This window comes from Uloborus diversus, chromosome 1 (genome assembly GCF_026930045.1).
Source record: "Uloborus diversus isolate 005 chromosome 1, Udiv.v.3.1, whole genome shotgun sequence".
Classification (NCBI taxonomy): Eukaryota; Metazoa; Arthropoda; class Arachnida; order Araneae; family Uloboridae; genus Uloborus; species Uloborus diversus.
Genome location: NC_072731.1, coordinates 75,781,057 through 75,798,876, shown reverse-complemented (window position 1 = coordinate 75,798,876; position 17,820 = coordinate 75,781,057). Strand labels below are relative to the sequence as shown.

Sequence of the window (17,820 nt, the reverse complement as noted above, 5' to 3'; positions counted from 1 at the left end):
AAGCATCATAGAAACCATAAAACAGTTAATTAAAACCTTTCTTTAAAAAAAGTGAAATAAAAATCAGTCAATGCAAAAAGCACAAATTAACAAAAATACTACAGACATATGCTTTAGGATTACAAGAAATCTGTTTTACAACACAAAAAGATGGAAGTTTATGAATGTATCAAGTGCTTTAATTGCATTTATTATCATGTGTATAAACTACGAATTGTTTGAGTGGCTAGAATATTACTCTCTCATTACTTTTTTCCAAACCTCTACACTATTTCTATTAAAGAATGTTACGTATATTTTACTATTTATAATTTTACATTTAATCCAGTGTTGCATTTTGTTGATTGGTTGGGGAGATGATAAAAAACTAACTACAGTCGAACCTCGTTACGACAACACATTTGGGACTGTCAACAAAGTGTCGTCATAGCCGGAGCAACGTCATAACCGGAATAGTTTAAAAATTTGTAATTAAACATTAATCAACAACAAAATTAGATTTAATGCAGAAACTAATAGCATTTTATGTTTTTAATTAGATTAAACTAATGTAAATTTGAATTATTGGTAGATATAACAAAAATTATTTAAGAAAAAAAACTTCACTCCCCCCCCCCCATTCTACAAGACTTCCAAAGAGTGTTACATTTGAATAACATTTTTAACACTCCTCCTTTCCACGAAATTATCAGCAAGAAAGAAACCAATTCAAGACTCTTCGCTGTTGTTGGCAATTTGATTAGATTTTGACAGGAAAGTGAAAAAACCCTTTGCAATTCTTTTATCCACTTTAGAGTTGTGTGTCCCTTTTCAATCTTATGAGGAGCTCTTATCTCTTTTTCTCTCATGGGAAAAACTTGTAGTGACCACCTACAACTTCAGGTAGCTATGGTCTTTCTCTTCTGCTGTTTCCCTTGTCCAGTAATCCACCTGCTTTGAATTCCTTTCTATTGTCCCTAGTGATGTAAAATACCAGGGTATTTATTTTTAGGGGTAAATACCCAGGGTATATACCCGGGTAAATACGCAAAATGGGTAAATACCCGGGTATTTATTTCAAAAATTTATATTCAACAAAAATACTTTTCTGTATACAACCAACAATATACAAAACAATAAATTTTTGCCCAAAAATTGTATTTTGATCACATATTTAAAGAATTATTCTGTGAAACAGCTTAGCAATCTAATATGATATTCACATTAAATGTGTTGGATATGCCTGATCAATGTCGATAGCCAAATTTCAGATATAAAAAGCCATTCTACAAAAAGTAAAAAGATTAACTGGTTACAAAAAAAGCAAACATTAATTTTTTAAGGTCCTAGTCTTTTATAACACAGTAATATGTCCCTGCATGACATCAAAATGTAACGAAATATTGCTCAATTTATTATTACTATTTATTTACCTATATCTTATGCAGAAATTTCCTCCAAACTTAGTTCAATTGTTCAGGTGTATTCTGTATCACACACACACATATATACACACACACACATAATGTACATAAACATTTAAAATTTTTAATCTTTTATTTTAGGATTTATGTTTAAAAAAGAAAATAGTCACCTTTTAATACCACCTAAAATTTTTTTGCAAAATGCGCAATTATTAGGGGATTTACCCCCCCCCCCCCTTCAGAAAAATACCCAAAAAAATATTTACCTTCCCACCCTACAGGGGAGCAAATGTAAATGAGCAAGGCAACAGAAAAGAATATTTTGCTTTTTTTTGCTTATTAATGTGAAAACTGTTTCTATATTTTCCATGTTATCACTTAAATATCAATAAAATAAATAACACGATAGTCTTAATAACTTCTCAGTTTATTCTTCCAAACATCCTTCATGCTTCCTTTTTTGTCATTTTGGATATGACTAACCTAGATTGTGATTTTGAAATCCTGAAGTTCATAATGAATTGCTTATACTTCTCCAATTATGACATTGAAAAGAAAGATTCTTTGGTTCACCATATGTTTCTTTCATGATTTCATCAAGTCTTTTAATAAAAAAATATTATAAACTGTGTAATACATATATGTATCTATCAGTTTTACCAATTATTTCACATTTAGATTTAAAAAAAAAAAACCATTCACTTTTTTGCAATTTTTGTAAAATACTCAGTTTTTGGGTATTTACCCAGGCTTTGGGTAAATACCCAAAAAATATTTACCTACTCGCTGGATATTTATCCGATCCACATCACTAATTGTCCCTCATCTTATCAAAATCTGAAACCTGTACCTTTCAGAACTTATCTACTTGCCCCTCGTCATTCTTGAGGTGTCATGCCAGGTAAAATCTCTTGTCTGAGTCCAAAGTTCCTACAACAAACATTTCCATGTGTTTTAATATTTTACTGAAAATTTTTCAGTTGCAAAGAAATATTTGATCAGCTCGAAGCGCAGCTTGAAGTATCATCGTAACCGGAGTTGCACCAAAAAAAGTGTCGTAAAATCCGGAGACTGTTAACATTCAAATTAGGTGGCATAAGTTTGGGACTTTGAAAAAGTGACGTGACATCCAGATTGTCGTGAAATCCGGGTGTCGCAATAATGCGGTTTGACTGTATATACCAAAAGCCAATGTCAGCAAAAGATGATGCGTTATTTTTTCCTTTCTTTATGTCAATTAGTCAATGATTTGTTAAAATAAAACATATTTTAGTCTTTATTTTACCTTAATTTGCAAAAGAGTGAATAACTTTAAAAAATTGTTTGTTTGCATATTTTTTTCGTACTATCTTTGTTTCACTTATCCTTTATAAGGCCTCAGAGTGTAAATTTTTTATCAATTTAAATCCCCAAACCCCTTAAAACTGATGTTAATTTATATATCGCAATTGAATGGGGGTCTTTGAATCACTCTTGATAACCCCTCCCTCCCCCGAGTCAATTCATACACAAGAGAATGGGCAGCATGAAAAAAAAGGAAAAAACATGGTTTTATGCATCAGAGGACCCATTCGCATAGCAGAAGGGAAAAAAGGTTTTTTTCTTTAATTTTGCATGTTTTGATACTAACATAAAAGACAACAAAAGAGGCCCCAAGCCTGAGAAAACCTTAAGTTTAAATTGGGCCCTAGCTGTATCATGTGATTTTATAATAGGATTTGTAAAACTATAGGTGCTATTTGTTGCTTATGAACTGAAATAAAAAATATCAATAGTATTAAAATAATTGCTGACTGGTCCAACGTGCCATGTCGTCCAACCAGCCCTCTCCCTCAACTTGATTCTAGTTTCACAGAATTTGTCTAATTAAACAAGAAGTTCTGTCCAGAACTAAACGAGCCTACTTTCCCATATACCAATATTAACTTTCTAGTATCTGATCAAAAAATATTCTCAAAATTAGCTAAAATAACAAATTATTTTAAACAGAACTTATTAACGTTTTAACCTGATTTCTAGAAATGAAACACGCCTCGCTAATCTGAAGAAATAGATGCGTAAAAAAAATAAACCAGCAAATAGCATTTTTTACACAAAGCACCTAATGTATTTTTTTCCATTAAAAAATCTTTAATCCCTTTCAAAACCAGAGCATTGGAATTCCCTGATTTTCGCTATCTTAAGTGTCTCCACCCAAAATTATAGAGATCAATTTTCTGTCCTAAAAGCTTAAGAAACCCAAGCTAAAAAACTGGTGAACTATATTATTTTTTACAGATAGCATTCGCTTAAATCAATTTGGATGCAACTGGATTGCCATTTTTGAGTGGGCGTGGCAATAAAAGACGAACTTATAATTCCTTTTCTTCTAAAAACAAACGATAAGAATGGTTGAAAATAATGGTCAATACAAAATTTTTCAAGTCAAAGGAACAGAATCATATAATAAATTAAAACGATCGAGTTTTTCAAAAGCGGATGCAATCGGATTTTGAAATGCGCAAAAAATCGGGACAAGTCAAAAAAATCGTAAAAACAAGTTCCAAATGCATAAGCTTGATGATAATCTGAAAAAATTCCTAAATATATTGAAGGAACTACAACATTACATGGAAAATCACACTTTTGGCGCAAGTTTGTCCGATTTAGGCACAGAAAAATCTATTTTGCGGACTTTTGGTGCAGTTTGGCTCAATTGTTGGCACCCCTATAAAGGATTTAGAATTTTTCCTCTAAACACTCATTACATAAATTAAAACTTTAGCTTGAAAAAAAAATCATACCGACAATAACTACTTCAAACTAAAAACCATGGCTGCAGAGTCTGGGTCAGAGTCAATATCTCATTTTGAGATAAAAGAGTCTCAGATTCGGGAGTCCTTAATACAAAGACTTGGAATTGTTCATTTTCCCTTAAAGTCTGCAGCTCTGCCAATGTTACAGAGTCAGACTTATTTTGGGATAAAGGAGTCGGAGTCCGAACCGAAAACCTTAAATTTCCAACAGTTGGAATCGGTCCATTTCCCCTCTGTGTCAAAAATTTTTACCAAAGTTTTGGATTTAAGAGTCAGCTGTACTGAAATTCTAGGAGTATGAGTCGGGAGTTGCTCATCAAGAGCTATAAAATTTGTTTGAAATTGATCTGCTTTTAAGTTTGGGATCTATATTGACTTTTAGTTTTGACTTTTAGTTGTGCCGTAGGCATTAATGTTAAAGGATTTGAACTGTTCAAAATTGAACGGGAAAACGGAACATAGGTGAAATTAGAAAATATTCAGTTTAGTGATGTAAAATGCATAAATAAAAATTTTAACAAAACTTTTCTTCTAATTATTGTTACGGACTCTACAATCACCATTTTCACAACTTGTAATTTTTTAACGAATGCACTTTTTGATTAAAATTATTATAAGTATTAAAGATAATCCTTTACTTTATTTGTCCCAGGCACCAGTTTTGGCTTCAAATTCAGTTCAAGTCATTATTGAAGAAAAATTCAATGTAGAGTCCGTAACAATATAAGTTGTATTTTTGATGTTTTAGTTGCGATTACATGGATAGTATGAAGTAAAGAAAGAAAAAAATATGACATTAATGTCCTTTGGAATGTGCTTTTTCAATATATCTAAAAATTTTAACCTTTTAACAAGTTTTGTTACGAACACGCCTGTCACAAATACTGTGAAATGCCCCATTAACCGAGTTCAACTATACGTCACATATATTTACATGAAAAATATGACACTACATAGAAATACGTTATTTTAAAATCCTTATGCAATTTACATTTTATACCTTATTTCCTTTTATCGCTTGTATAAAAATTAAACAGTTCATTCACCGGTACAACTTGACATCCTCGCACAACTGTTAACTGTAAACTTGTAAACAATTGCCGCACAACAGCTACAGTCCTGGTTTAACTCCGAACTCCTCTCCTTATTGGTGGAGTCCCTTGTTCTTGTTCGTTTTTGGAAGCAAAAGTATTCACATTCTTAATTTGCAATAATATCTTAAGTGATCTGGAGTCTCTCAAAATTTAGCAATAACCCTCAAGTTTAAATATATAAAATTTTTTGCTTAAAAACACCGCAACAGCTCTTGAAAACAAAATAACCTCCAAATTTAAAATTTGGATTTTTGTCCCCAAACTTGCTAGAAGATTTGAGTACAAAATGTAAATATGTGTGTGAATACATATTTACATTTTGTAATTCAGATTTTTTTTTCCTCAGTAATGAAGTTATTTAGTAATTTTTGCTATGTCCCCAAAATTAATGTGCTCCTCTGAATTATCATCAGATTTGGGCACGCATCACGGAAAGTATGAAGAAATCAATGAAATTAATTAGATTCCTCTTATATAAAAACATAGTTTTCATACTTCAATCAGGAACGGCTGGCTTTCGTTTAATAAAGTTTTCATCTAGGGCATTTTGTGATATGTTATTATTGAAATATATCTATTAATTTTCAAAATTTGAATCACAAAAAGCAGAAAGAATAAATGGTGGATTCTGTAAATACATTTGTGGTTGATTTCAAAAATAAGAGCTTTTGCATTTAGAAGAAAAAAATATACTTCAATGACGAAATGTTTCAATGAGTTTAAATAAACATAGAAGTCCAGCAGAAAAAATATTTAGTTGAAAATTATAGATTTTCTAAATATATTTTTCAGTCCGTTGATCATCATAAATGATTGATCACGAAGTAGGAAGTTCTTATGCGTGAAATGGAGCACAACAAATGACAGAAACCTGTAGGAATATTTCCTTAAAAGTGTGGCAATTTGTAGCTTTCTTTCGTTTTCATTTAACTCTTTGCTCTTTAAATCTGGCTCTGCAGTAGCATTGACGTCACTTCTCCGCCCCATGTGAAAAGAGTACTCGGTGGTTTGGAATTGAAAAATGATCATTAAAGAATTGTAGGTTTTTTTTTTAATGTATATATTATTTAGTTATTTTAAATTTCTAAGTACATAACGTACACAGCTTAAGACTCTGATACGTTATGAATTTTATTGAAAATTTGTTGATTTAATAAAAGTTTCCGCTACTACTTTTTCTTACATATTACAAAATAAATTTATTTACCTTTTTGTGCGGAGCGCATGAAAAATATTATTTATTTACTTCTTTTCAAATCATTGGACATAGCCATTTGCTGTTGCGGGAATCATTTAGATCAACATAAAATTTGGAGTTAAAACTGAAATCGCATAATTTGATTTTTTAAGATAAGATACGATTTAGAGTCCATGATGTCGAGAGAGAGAAGTAAATTTATTATTTGAAAGATGCAGGTATCATAGAACCACTTTATCCTATTTAAAATCACTCAAAATTACTAAATATTAGGAACCAAATTATCCTCTAAAGGAAACTTATTTTGCATGTACGATTTAAAAGTAATGAATTAATCCTTTCCATCGAAAATATTTGATTACACAAGCGGTTCGTTATGATCTTGCATTGATAATTAAATTATGAGATGTAGATTATTAGTGCCAACATACACATAATCAAGATCAATTCTATTAAGGAAAAAAAAGCCATTGACATACAATTTGAAAAATATAATTTGTTAGAATATATAGGTCTTGATCATGTGTTATATTTTTCAGTTAAATTCAGTTAGAAACTTTATTGTAGCCCCTTAAAGGTTTTTAAAACAAAAATTTGAATTTATTTTTAATTTATCAAAAAGTAAATTAAAAGTAGTATAATTATTTGAGATAAAATCGCAAATTTTCCCTTTTTTATCCTTATTCAATATTAAAAATTTGCCTGCTATAAATGGTTTTTGTACGCAGTAAAAATTCATTGAATAATGTAATAAAGCTTTATATATTCTTAACCGAGTTTCATGTTATTTCAAACTGATGTAAAAGAGAAAGAAAAACTATAGAAAATCAGCCTGCAATATAGTCCCCATCCCACCCTCTTCCTTCATTTGTACAACATTGAGTAGAAAGAAAATATTTAAATTTTTATCATCTTTACAGACCTCTATAAATTAAATAATATATTTTTTTCTTTCATGCTTTTTCTTCAAAACATAAATTTTGAAAAAAAATCAAAAAACCTTCTTAATCTTTTTGAGATTTTTCATTAAAAACATGAATTACACTTATGCTCAAGTAAGTACAGTATTTAAATTAATTGAAATGGAAGTTGTTGAATTCCTAAATTTCTGAAGTGATATCTCGAGATCATTGTTTGAAGCTTTAAAAATCCCAGATTAATCTTGAAATTTGGAAGTTTACTGCTTTGGCTGTAATCGAGTTGTTGGCATTTAGAATAATGAATGGCAGCTGTTATTTACAAAGCAGGGAATCTTTTTAAGAGAAGTTTTACTCTTCAATAAGGATTGATACAATTTTTAAGACCAATCTAGCTGTGCCTTGTCACTGGTCACTTTTCTAATTGCTCAATGCTCAGTTTAACCTTTTTAATCTCTACTAATTGGGATGGGAGGGAATTCGCACTATAAAAACAAGGGCGCCCATATGCAAAATTTAAGGGGGGCTCAGATACTTTCCCCATGGTTTAGCAGGGTATTTTCCAAATAGAAACCAATTTCAGTACAGATTAGAGTTATTAAAATTTGACATTTTTAATAACTTATTCATTAATTGCTGGAGAATAAATGTTTTTACATTTTTGTAAAGAAAAAAGTACTAAAAACAAAGAAATTCTAATTTCAAAGGGGGGTCTTCAGCCCTCCCTTATGCCCTTGCTATCCCCCCATATGCCCTTGCTATCAAATCCTTCAGACTACAGATCATATGATATTCATGAGTCCTGTGTACATAATAACATCTAGAGTGTGACTAAAATGGATCACAAGTGTTACAAAAAAGTAAATATTATTGTGATTAGGTAAAGGGCAATATTTGCACATTTTTGGTTGCAATTTTGTTAGTACTGATTGAACTAAAGTTTTATTTTACAAGCTTGCTTTTTGATGAAAATAAGCATGAAAAAACTTGAATTCCAACATTTCCCTATTGTTAGTATGTAATCTAAAATCTTTTTCAAATTTTTCAAAAACAAATCAAAATGTTCACATTTCCTCAATATTTGCCTCGAATAGAGCATACATAGAAAGAAAAGAATAAGCGATAATTGCCAATTTAGTGCAGCGTTTTTTGAAAATGAAAAAAAATTTCATTTTCTAGCTCTTGAAAATTTGGAAAAGAGTGGCTACAAACCACAAATGGGAAGGAGTAGGGATAAGGAATGCCAATATATGTCAAATTCAGCTCCTGCCTACATCTAGCACCAAAAATGTAAAAACCATGGTTACAGAAACATATTATAAATTTTTGTGACTCACATGTTTCATATCTTGTTATTTAAGGTAACGGCAGCAGTAACAGACATGCTTAAGACATCGCTCTCAGATTAGCTCAATTTTTCGAGTTTTTAAATTTATTTAGACTTTTAAAACTATTTTTCTCTTATGCAACTACATCTCATATAACTTTTGGCTGCACCTGTATCCTCTGAATTTAGTTATTTCTATTTTTATTTACTCAATTTCGAAAAAAAGTTTGACCTCCCCCCCCCCCCCCCCCCAGTAACACATACCAAAAATTCTGATGATACCCAGCAACAGATAGGATGTGGAAAAGATGAGTAAGGAATATAATTCCCCTTTTCTCTTCAAAATGTGCAAACATTCTTCTTTTTTTGGAACTAAAACCTTATTAAATTCAAATGAACAAGAAACACCGGCAGGCCTCATGGTGAAATTATATTTCATCAATGTCATTTTTATAATGAAAAAGATATAGCACGAGGGACGATCTTGGACGTGATTTGTACGTTAACAAAACGATGTTTCCACTAGTATGGTGTAAGGAACTTCTGATTTCAGTGCCGTTAAAGAAAAGGTCAATTCACAGTACTAACATTTAGTACCCAATAAATAAGGCAATACTTAAGCTCTGCGATTCACTTCCAAAAATTTTCATGTTGCATGTAAGGAATTCGCGTTAGCTCCAAAATTCGTTCTTCGAGAAACCCGCTATATAACTATTTCGCTTTTTCGAATCAGGTTTCAACATGAGTCCAATGCAGTTTTAAATGCCACATAGAAGTAAAGAAAACATTCTTAGTTATATTTCAGATATTTATTAATATATTTGATTTTTAATACTAGCACCATTTGGGATATTTTTCCTATTTCTTTATTTTTTTCTTTTCTACTGATTGAGTTTTGACATGTTAACATAATGAAAGTCAATTATTACGTATTGTAAGTTTTTGTTGTTATTCGGTAAAATTGAGTAATGTTTTTATTTCATTTTTATTAGTGCAGGAGTGATTGTGTTTCGGTATTTTACCGGATTTCCGGTTTTTTCATCTTGATTTTCGGTATCTTCCTCTTCGAAAATACCGGCTCTCCTATATTTTCAGAAAACCCCACTTTTGTAAAATTTAGGTTGATGTTTAATGAAAATCCGAAAGTCCAAATTGAAGACGTTTTGTTTGGTATAATGCTTAAGCTACCGTCATATTTTACAATCTCTATGGTAATTGTTGAAGAACAGCCGGTTTTGGAGATGGTATAAAGGCTAGATAAGAAGAGGAAGGAGGGTTACTTGATATTTTCCCCCTTAATATTTTCTTTTCAAGATGTCTAATAGCGTTTTTCTGTTGCATATCTTAATATGCAGATGATGTAACTAGGAGTGCCCATCCCCCCCAACTGCGATGGCACCCCTCAATTTTACCAAGACCCTTTTTCCTCAAAAATTGCCACTCACTAATTAAAAGACTTAAATTCTTCTAAATTCATTTCTCCAAAAGTTTCTGTGGTATAATCTGCCTCATGATCCCCCCCCCCCCCCCCCCCCCGACACAAACGCACGAAAATCCTTGCTGTAGCTATATTAGAATAAATTGCTAAAATATTTATTCACCAAGATAGCCTATGGCTTTTCTCTGTTGCAGATGCTTATGTAATAGGTTTTGCAGTCCCCCCTCCCCCATAAAATGAATTTAACGACCTATATATATCGAAAATATCGATATTTGGAGAGCGATATATCGTAGTATTAAAATTCGGATATCGCCCAGCCCTATTGCACAGTGATCATAATACATGCTGCCCCTTTTGCCCCAAACTTATTTAATTCTGAAATCTTTATGCACTTTTAGTAAATGAATAATTAATTTTTAAGGCTTCAGATACAGTGAAGGAAAATTAAACATTCTTTGAAAAATTTTAAAAAATTAAAAGAATTTACTTCCCTCCATGCACATGGACGTATAAAGTCCAATTAAAACTTCGAGTTTTAGCCCCAGCAAATAGTAAAGCATATAAATAATGTGTACATACACATAATGTGTATATATATATGCCCATCAAAACACTTTTTCTTCTTGGGAAAAAAAGTTCAGGTATTTTTTTATGGTGTCACAATCACCCCTGTTAGTGGTGTAAGAAAGTAAATGGTGTCCATGTCCAGACATAACTTGAAGCTCAAAATCAATTAATTGCACAACAAGACACCAGCTACACAAAAGCTATAGTACAGCTTGAGGACTTTGTATTTTCCAGGGATGACGTTTTACTTCATTTGAAAAAAAAATTAAAGAGACTAAGGCTCCGGGACCAGATAACATTTATCCAAAAATTTTAGTTGAATGTGCAGAGGAATTAGCAGATGTAATTGTAAATATTTTCAATGCTTCTTATAACTCGGGAACAGTGCCAGAGAATTGGAAGCTGTCTAACATTACACGGCTCTTCAAGAAAGGATCTAAAGGGAGTGCGGGAAATTACAGGCCTGTGAATCTAACTTCGGTGGTTTGAAAAATTTTTGAAACATTGATAAAAATCAAGAAAGTTAATTTTTTAGAGACTAATAATCTATTGACTAGTTTTCAGTACAGTTTCAGGAAAGGTAAATCTTGTGCAACTAATTTATTACATTTCTATGACAAAGTTACTATGGCTTTAGACAATAAGAAGCCTGTACATGTTGTTTACATTGATTTTGAAAAAGCTTTTGATAAGGTACCGCATTTTGCTCTACTTAGCAAATTAGCTGATACAGGAATAGGAGGGAAAATTTTCATTTGAGCAAAAAACTGGCTGACCGGAAAGAAATAAAGGACAATTATAAGGGGAAATTATTCTAAATAGAGTGAGGTTTTAAGCAGGGTTCCTCAGGGATCAGTGTTAGGGCCTGTTTTGTTCATTGTTTTTATGAACAATATTCATAAAAATATTTCTGGAAACATGAATTGTTTTGCTGATGATGTCAAAGTTGTAGGGATTGTAGAAAATGAAGAACAAGTAAATCAGCTGCAAGAGGATCTAGATGTCTTTTTTCGCCGCTAGAGGGCGCTAGAGTTGCTGGGGAGTGCTTTTGCTGCTCCTGAAATAAGTGATTTTTTACTGAAATTGTTTATTTTACTACTTTAGTTTCAGTATTTTTATTGTATTTTATCATATAATTAAGTATTCTTGTGCTTTTAAGTCTTATTTTTGATTTACTTGCTTTCTTAAAGTGTTTTTCTATTCTGTGTAGCTAAGCCTAAATTGTGCTGATTTCTTGTTAAGCCTGACTGCTCTGTTTAGGGTGTAACTTGTTTAAGTTACTGCTTGTCTTAAGATTTAGTAATATTTGTATCTTTTACTTCCAATGCTTTCTAATTCTAATAATTAGCATTATTTCTCCATTTTTGTATTGACTTTTTAAGTGTACCATTTTGAGCTAGAATGGGAGTTATATGCATAATACAAATACAAATACAAAAGTGACGACCAACAACAGGCTCTGGGCCCAGCTAGACTGGTCCTAGTCAATTTACAATCCCCAGTGAAGATCAATGGCTCTCTTAAAACTATCTACTCCCTTGCTCATTACCACCTCTTCCGGTAAACTGTTCCAAGGTTCCACTACCCTGCTAAAATAATAATTTTTCCTAACATCCATGTTAGCCTGAGATTTAAATAGCTTAAAACAATGACCCCTTGTCCTGTTTTCAGTGCTAAACTTCAGCCCCGTAACATCTTTCATTTTAATAAATTTAAACAACTGAATCATGTCCCCTCGGTCTGTTCCTTGCTCAAGACTATACATTTTTAGCCTTCTAAGCCTGGAATCGTAGTCTAAATGAGAAAGTTCATTTATTAGCCTTGTAGCTCGCCTTTGAACCCTTTCCAATGCATTAATGTCTTTCTTAAGATAAGGAGACCAAAACTGAACAGCATACTCCAAATGAGGTCTTACCAAACTTCTATATAAAGGCAGAAGAACTTCTTCAGATTTGTTTGAAATAGATCTATTGATAAACCCAAGCATCTTATTGGCCTTGTAACTAGCAATGCTGCATTGTTGGCTAAACTTTAAATCCTGACTTATTAAGACCCCCAGATCAGTAACTTTGTCTGCATGACTAATGACTGAACCTTGCAAATAATAACTTGTACGCTTATTTCCATGCCCTAAATGTAGCACTTGACATTTCCCAACATTAACAGCCATACCCCATTTATCAGCCCACTCCGTAATATGATCTAGGTCCTCTTGCAGCTGTTTTGCTTGTTCTTCATTTTCCACAGTCCCCATAACTTTGACATCATCAGCAAAACAATTCATGTTCCCAGAAATATTTTTGTGAATATCGTTCATAAAAACAATGAACAAAACAGGCTCTAACACTGATCCTTGAGGAACCCCACTTAAAACCTCACTCCAATTAGAATAATTTCCCCTTACAACTACCCTTTGTTTCCTTCCGGTCAGCCAGCTTTTTACCCAAATGAAAGTTTTCCCTCCTATTCCAATATCAGCTAATTTGCTAAGTAGAGCAACATGCGGTACCTTATCAAAAGCTTTTTGAAAATCAATGTAAACAACATCTACAGGCTTCTTATTGTCCAAAGCTATGGTAACTTTGTCATAGAAATGTAATAAATTAGTTGCACAAGATTTACCTTTCCTGAAACCGTACTGAAAACTGGTCAATAGATTATTAGTCTCTAGAAAATTTACTATCTTAATTTTTATCAATGTTTCAAAAATTTTGCAAACCACCGAAGTTAGACTCACAGGTCTATAATTTCCCGCACCCCCTTCAGACCCTTTCTTGAAGAGCGGTGTAATGTTAGCTAGCTTCCAGTCCTCTGGCACTGTCCCCGAGTTATAAGAAGCATTGAAAATATTTACGATTACATCTGCTAATTCCTCCGCACATTCAACTAAAATTTTTGGATAAATATTATCAGGTCCCGGAGCCTTAGTCTCTTTAATTTTTTTCAAATGAAGTTAAAACGTCATCCCTGGAAAATACCAAGTCCTCAAGCTGTACTATAGCTTGTGTCTTGTTAGTGTCAACTGTTGAGATACAGTCATCGTTAAAAACACTCGAAAAGAAGTTATTAAGAACATTAGCAATATCACTATCGTCCTGAATTAAAATTCCGTGCTTATCAACCAGTGGCCCAATATGACTATTTCGAACTTTCCCCGAATTAGCATATGCAAAAAACCTCTTAGGATTCCTGTTTATGTTATCTGCCAGTCTTTGCTCCAACTCTCTTTTCTGAATCCGTACCAGATACTTAAATTTACGCCTTGCCTTACAATATTGGAGCCTATCTGCACTGTGACCAGTTTCTCTAAACCTATGAAAAGCAGCTTGCTTGTAATTTAGAGCGTCTTTAGTTTCCCTGGAGAACCACATTGGCCAAATTTTAGTGTTGACACCCTTTCTCCTAAAAGATACATGATCCCCAACCGTATTCGCTAGCTTTTCCTTCTGCCCACTGAAGATTCACATCGCTATTGTCCAATCCCGAAGAAAAAATTGCTTTCAAACTCTGCCTAAGTGCCACAAAATCAGTATTTCTGAAATTGGGCACAAACCTAAAATTCTCTACTTTGTACATGTCAAATTTAATCCCAAACCTAATACTGTTGTGGTCACTGTCTCCAATGTGTTCCCCTACACATAACCCCTGAACAGAACCTTCCATATCACAGAAAACTAGATCCAAAATCACGTCCTGTTGACTACCCTGAGTTACAATTTGATCTAAAAAACAGACAATTATTTTCAAAAATTCTTCTTCTCTGCTATTACTATGGTAAAAATTATTCCAATCAATTCCTGGAAAATTAAAATCTCCCATTATAATGACTGACCCCTTGCTTGAAATGTCACTAATAATACTAAACAACTGTTCATCTTGACCCTGGCTTAAGTTGGGTGGCCTATGGCCTATAAATGTTCCCTAAACGTAGTTTATTGCCCTTATTGTTCATCAACTCCAGCCAAATCATATCAATCTCATTAGGTTTATCATTAATTACCAATTCATTGCAAGTCAAAGTGTCTCTGACATAAAATAAAACCCCACCACCTCTTTTACCTACTCTATCTTGTCTAAACAAATTGTACCCAGCAATAGATAATAAATCATCATCACTTTCGGTAGTCCATGTCTCGGTAACTCCAATAATATCCAACCTCTCGTCTATTGTTATGCTTTTCAATTCTTCCATCTTGTTCCTAATACTACGAGCATTTGTATAAAAAACCTTAAGTAAGCCCATCTTACCTTTATTTAATGCCGCGTGATTATTTGAATCCCAACTGTTAAAACCTTTTCTTTTACTAGCCACCATATTTCCGTTTCTACTAAAATCCCGATAGTTAGTACCCATTCGAATTCTACTCCTTAAAGCATGCCCCCCATTCCAACTTAGTTTTTTGATTCTGAATCCTCTAAAACCAAACCACTAACCATTTTGACCCCCGTAGAGCTCAGATGCAGGCCATTCCTAGCAATCCAATCGCGTTTACATTTACTCCACACATCAATAAACCTGATAGTACGCTTAACGCAAATTTGGAATGAAGGAGGTTAAAAGTGGTAAAGGGGACAAGTGGATTTCTTGTGACCTATGCCAGATGTTCTGCTTGTTTAAGGGGAAGGATGAGTCTGAGAAGGATTTCATTTGCACAAACTGTGTTGAACTCTCAGAAATCAGAGTTAGGATGCTTACTTTGGAGGGTGAGTTATCATTAGGCTGTAGGCGTGTAGATGGGGTAAACACTCCAGAGGGAAAGGGGGAAGTTAGCAAAAAGGAGGTTGGCATTAGCTGTGTGTTAGATAGTGGGAAAATCCCAGAGGTAAAGGGGAAAGTTATTGCTGAGGCGACTGACTGAGAAACAAAGGGTATAATTTTGGGAGATTCAATGGTGCGTGAGGTGGGAAACTCAATAGGCAGAGTTAGACGTAAGGTGGCTAGATGTTGTTTGCCAGGGGCTCAGGTGCGAGATGTAAATAGGGTTGCTGAAAAGAAGGGGATATTTAATAAAGAGGATGTAGTTACTTTGTGGGTGGGAACTAACGATGTAGGCCATAGTAACGATGAGTTTACAAAGGAATGGGATTCCCTGTTGGACAAAGCAACCAACTGTTCGGCAAATGTCCAAGTGGTTGGTTTGCTTCCCAGGTATGGAGTGCATAGGAGTTGGTTAAACCAACGGGCTAGGTGTATGAACCTGGTACTCAAGGAAATTTGCGTTAAGCGTAGTATCAGGTTTATTGATGTGTGGAGTAGATGTAAACGAGATTGGATTGCTAGGGATGGCCTACATCTGAGCTCTACAGGGGTCAAAATGGTTAGTGGTTTGGTTTTAGAGGTTTCAGAATCAAAAAACTAAGTTGGAATGGGGGGCATGGTTTAAGGAGCAGTATTCGAAAGGGTACTAACTATCGGGATTTTAGTAGAAACGGAAATAGGGTGGCTAATAAGAGAAAAGATTTTAACACTTGGGATTCAAACAATCGTGCAGCATTGAATAAAAGTAAGATGGGCTTACTTAAGGTTTTTTATACAAATGCTCATAGTATTAGGAACAAGATGGAAGAATTGAAAAGCATAGTAATAGATGAGAGGTTGAATATTATTAGAGTTACCGAGACATGGGCTACCGAAAGTGATGATGATTTATTATCTATTGCTGGGTATAATTTGTTTAGACAAGATAGAGTAGGTAAAAGAGGTGGTGGGGTTTTATTTTATGTCAGAGACACTTTAATTTGCAATGAATTGGTAATTAATGATAAACCTAATGAGATTGATATGATTTGGCTGGAGTTGATTAGTAATAAGGGCAAAAAACTATGTTTTGGGAATATTTATAGGCCACCCAACTTAAGCCAGGGTCAAGATGAACAGTTATTTAGTATTATTAGTGACATTTCTAGCAAGGGGTCAGTGATCATAATGGGAGATTTTAATTTTCCAGAAATTGATTGGAATAATTTTTACCATAGTAATAGCAGAGAAGAGGAATTTTTGAAAGTAATTGGTGACTGCTTCTTAGATCAAATTGTAACTCAGGGTACTCGACAGGACCCAATTTTAGATCTAGTTTTCTGCGACATGGAAGGCTCTGTTCAGGGGTTATGTGTAGGGGAACACATTGGAGATAGTGACCACAACAGTATTAGGTTTGGGATTAAATTTGATATGCACAAAGTAGAGAATTTTAGGTTTGTGCCCAATTTCAGAAATACTGACTTTGTGGCACTGCGGCAGAGTTTGAAAGCAGTTTTTTCTTCTGGATTGGACAATAGCGAAGTGAATCTTCAGTGGGCAGAGTTTAAGGAAAATCTAGCGAATATGGTTAGGGATCATGTTCCTTTTAGGAAAAAGGTTGTCAACACTAAAATTTGGCCAATGTGGTTCTCAACGGAAACTAAAGACACTCTAAATTACAAGCAAGCTGCTTTTCATAGGTTTAGAGAAACAGTTCACAGTGCAGATAGGCTCCAATATTGTAAGGCAAGGCGTAAATTTAAGTATTTGGTACGGATTCAGAAAAGAGAGTTGGAGCAAAGACTGGCAGATAACATAAACAGGAATCCCAAGAGGTTTTTTGCATACGCTAATTCGGGGAAAGTTCGAAATAGTCATATTGGGCCACTGGTTGATGAGCACGGAATTTTAGTTCAGGACGATAGTGATATTGCTAATGTTCTTAATAACTTTTTTTCGAGTGTTTTTAACGATAACTGTATCTCAACAATTGACACCAACAAGCAACAAGCTATAGTACAGCTTGAGGACTTTGTATTTTCCAGGGATGACGTTTTACTTCATTTGAAAAAAATTAGAGACTAACGCTCCGGGGTCAGATAATATTTATCCGAAAATTTTAGTTGAATGTGCAGAGGAATTAGCAGATGTAATCGCAAACATTTTCAATGCTTCTTATAATTCGGGGACAGTGCCAGAGAACTGGAAGCTGGCTAACATTACACCGCTCTTCAAGAAAGGGTCTAAAGGGAGTGCGGGAAATTATAGACCTGTGAGTCTAACTTCGGTGGTTTGCAAAATTTTTGAAACATTGATGAAAATTAAGATAGTAAATTT

The 17,820-nt window shown here is 33.5% G+C and overlaps 2 protein-coding genes across 2 annotated transcripts in view; one reads left to right on the top strand and one right to left on the bottom strand.

The window, feature by feature from the left end:
* Positions 1-5,285, bottom strand: part of LOC129234655 (anaphase-promoting complex subunit 5-like) — a 72,049-nt gene extending 66,764 nt beyond the window's left edge. The window contains exon 1 of the mRNA XM_054868695.1: positions 5,199-5,285. Within this exon, the coding sequence (XP_054724670.1) occupies positions 5,199-5,240 (42 nt within the window). The 5' untranslated portion in view covers positions 5,241-5,285. The remainder of the gene's footprint in view (positions 1-5,198) is intronic.
* A 994-nt stretch (positions 5,286-6,279) lies between these two features.
* LOC129230444 (phosphatidylinositol transfer protein alpha isoform-like) overlaps positions 6,280-17,820 on the top strand; it is a 68,135-nt gene continuing 56,594 nt past the window's right edge. Inside the window, exon 1 of the mRNA XM_054864845.1 lies at positions 6,280-6,330. Within this exon, the coding sequence (XP_054720820.1) occupies positions 6,314-6,330 (17 nt within the window). The 5' untranslated portion in view covers positions 6,280-6,313. The remainder of the gene's footprint in view (positions 6,331-17,820) is intronic.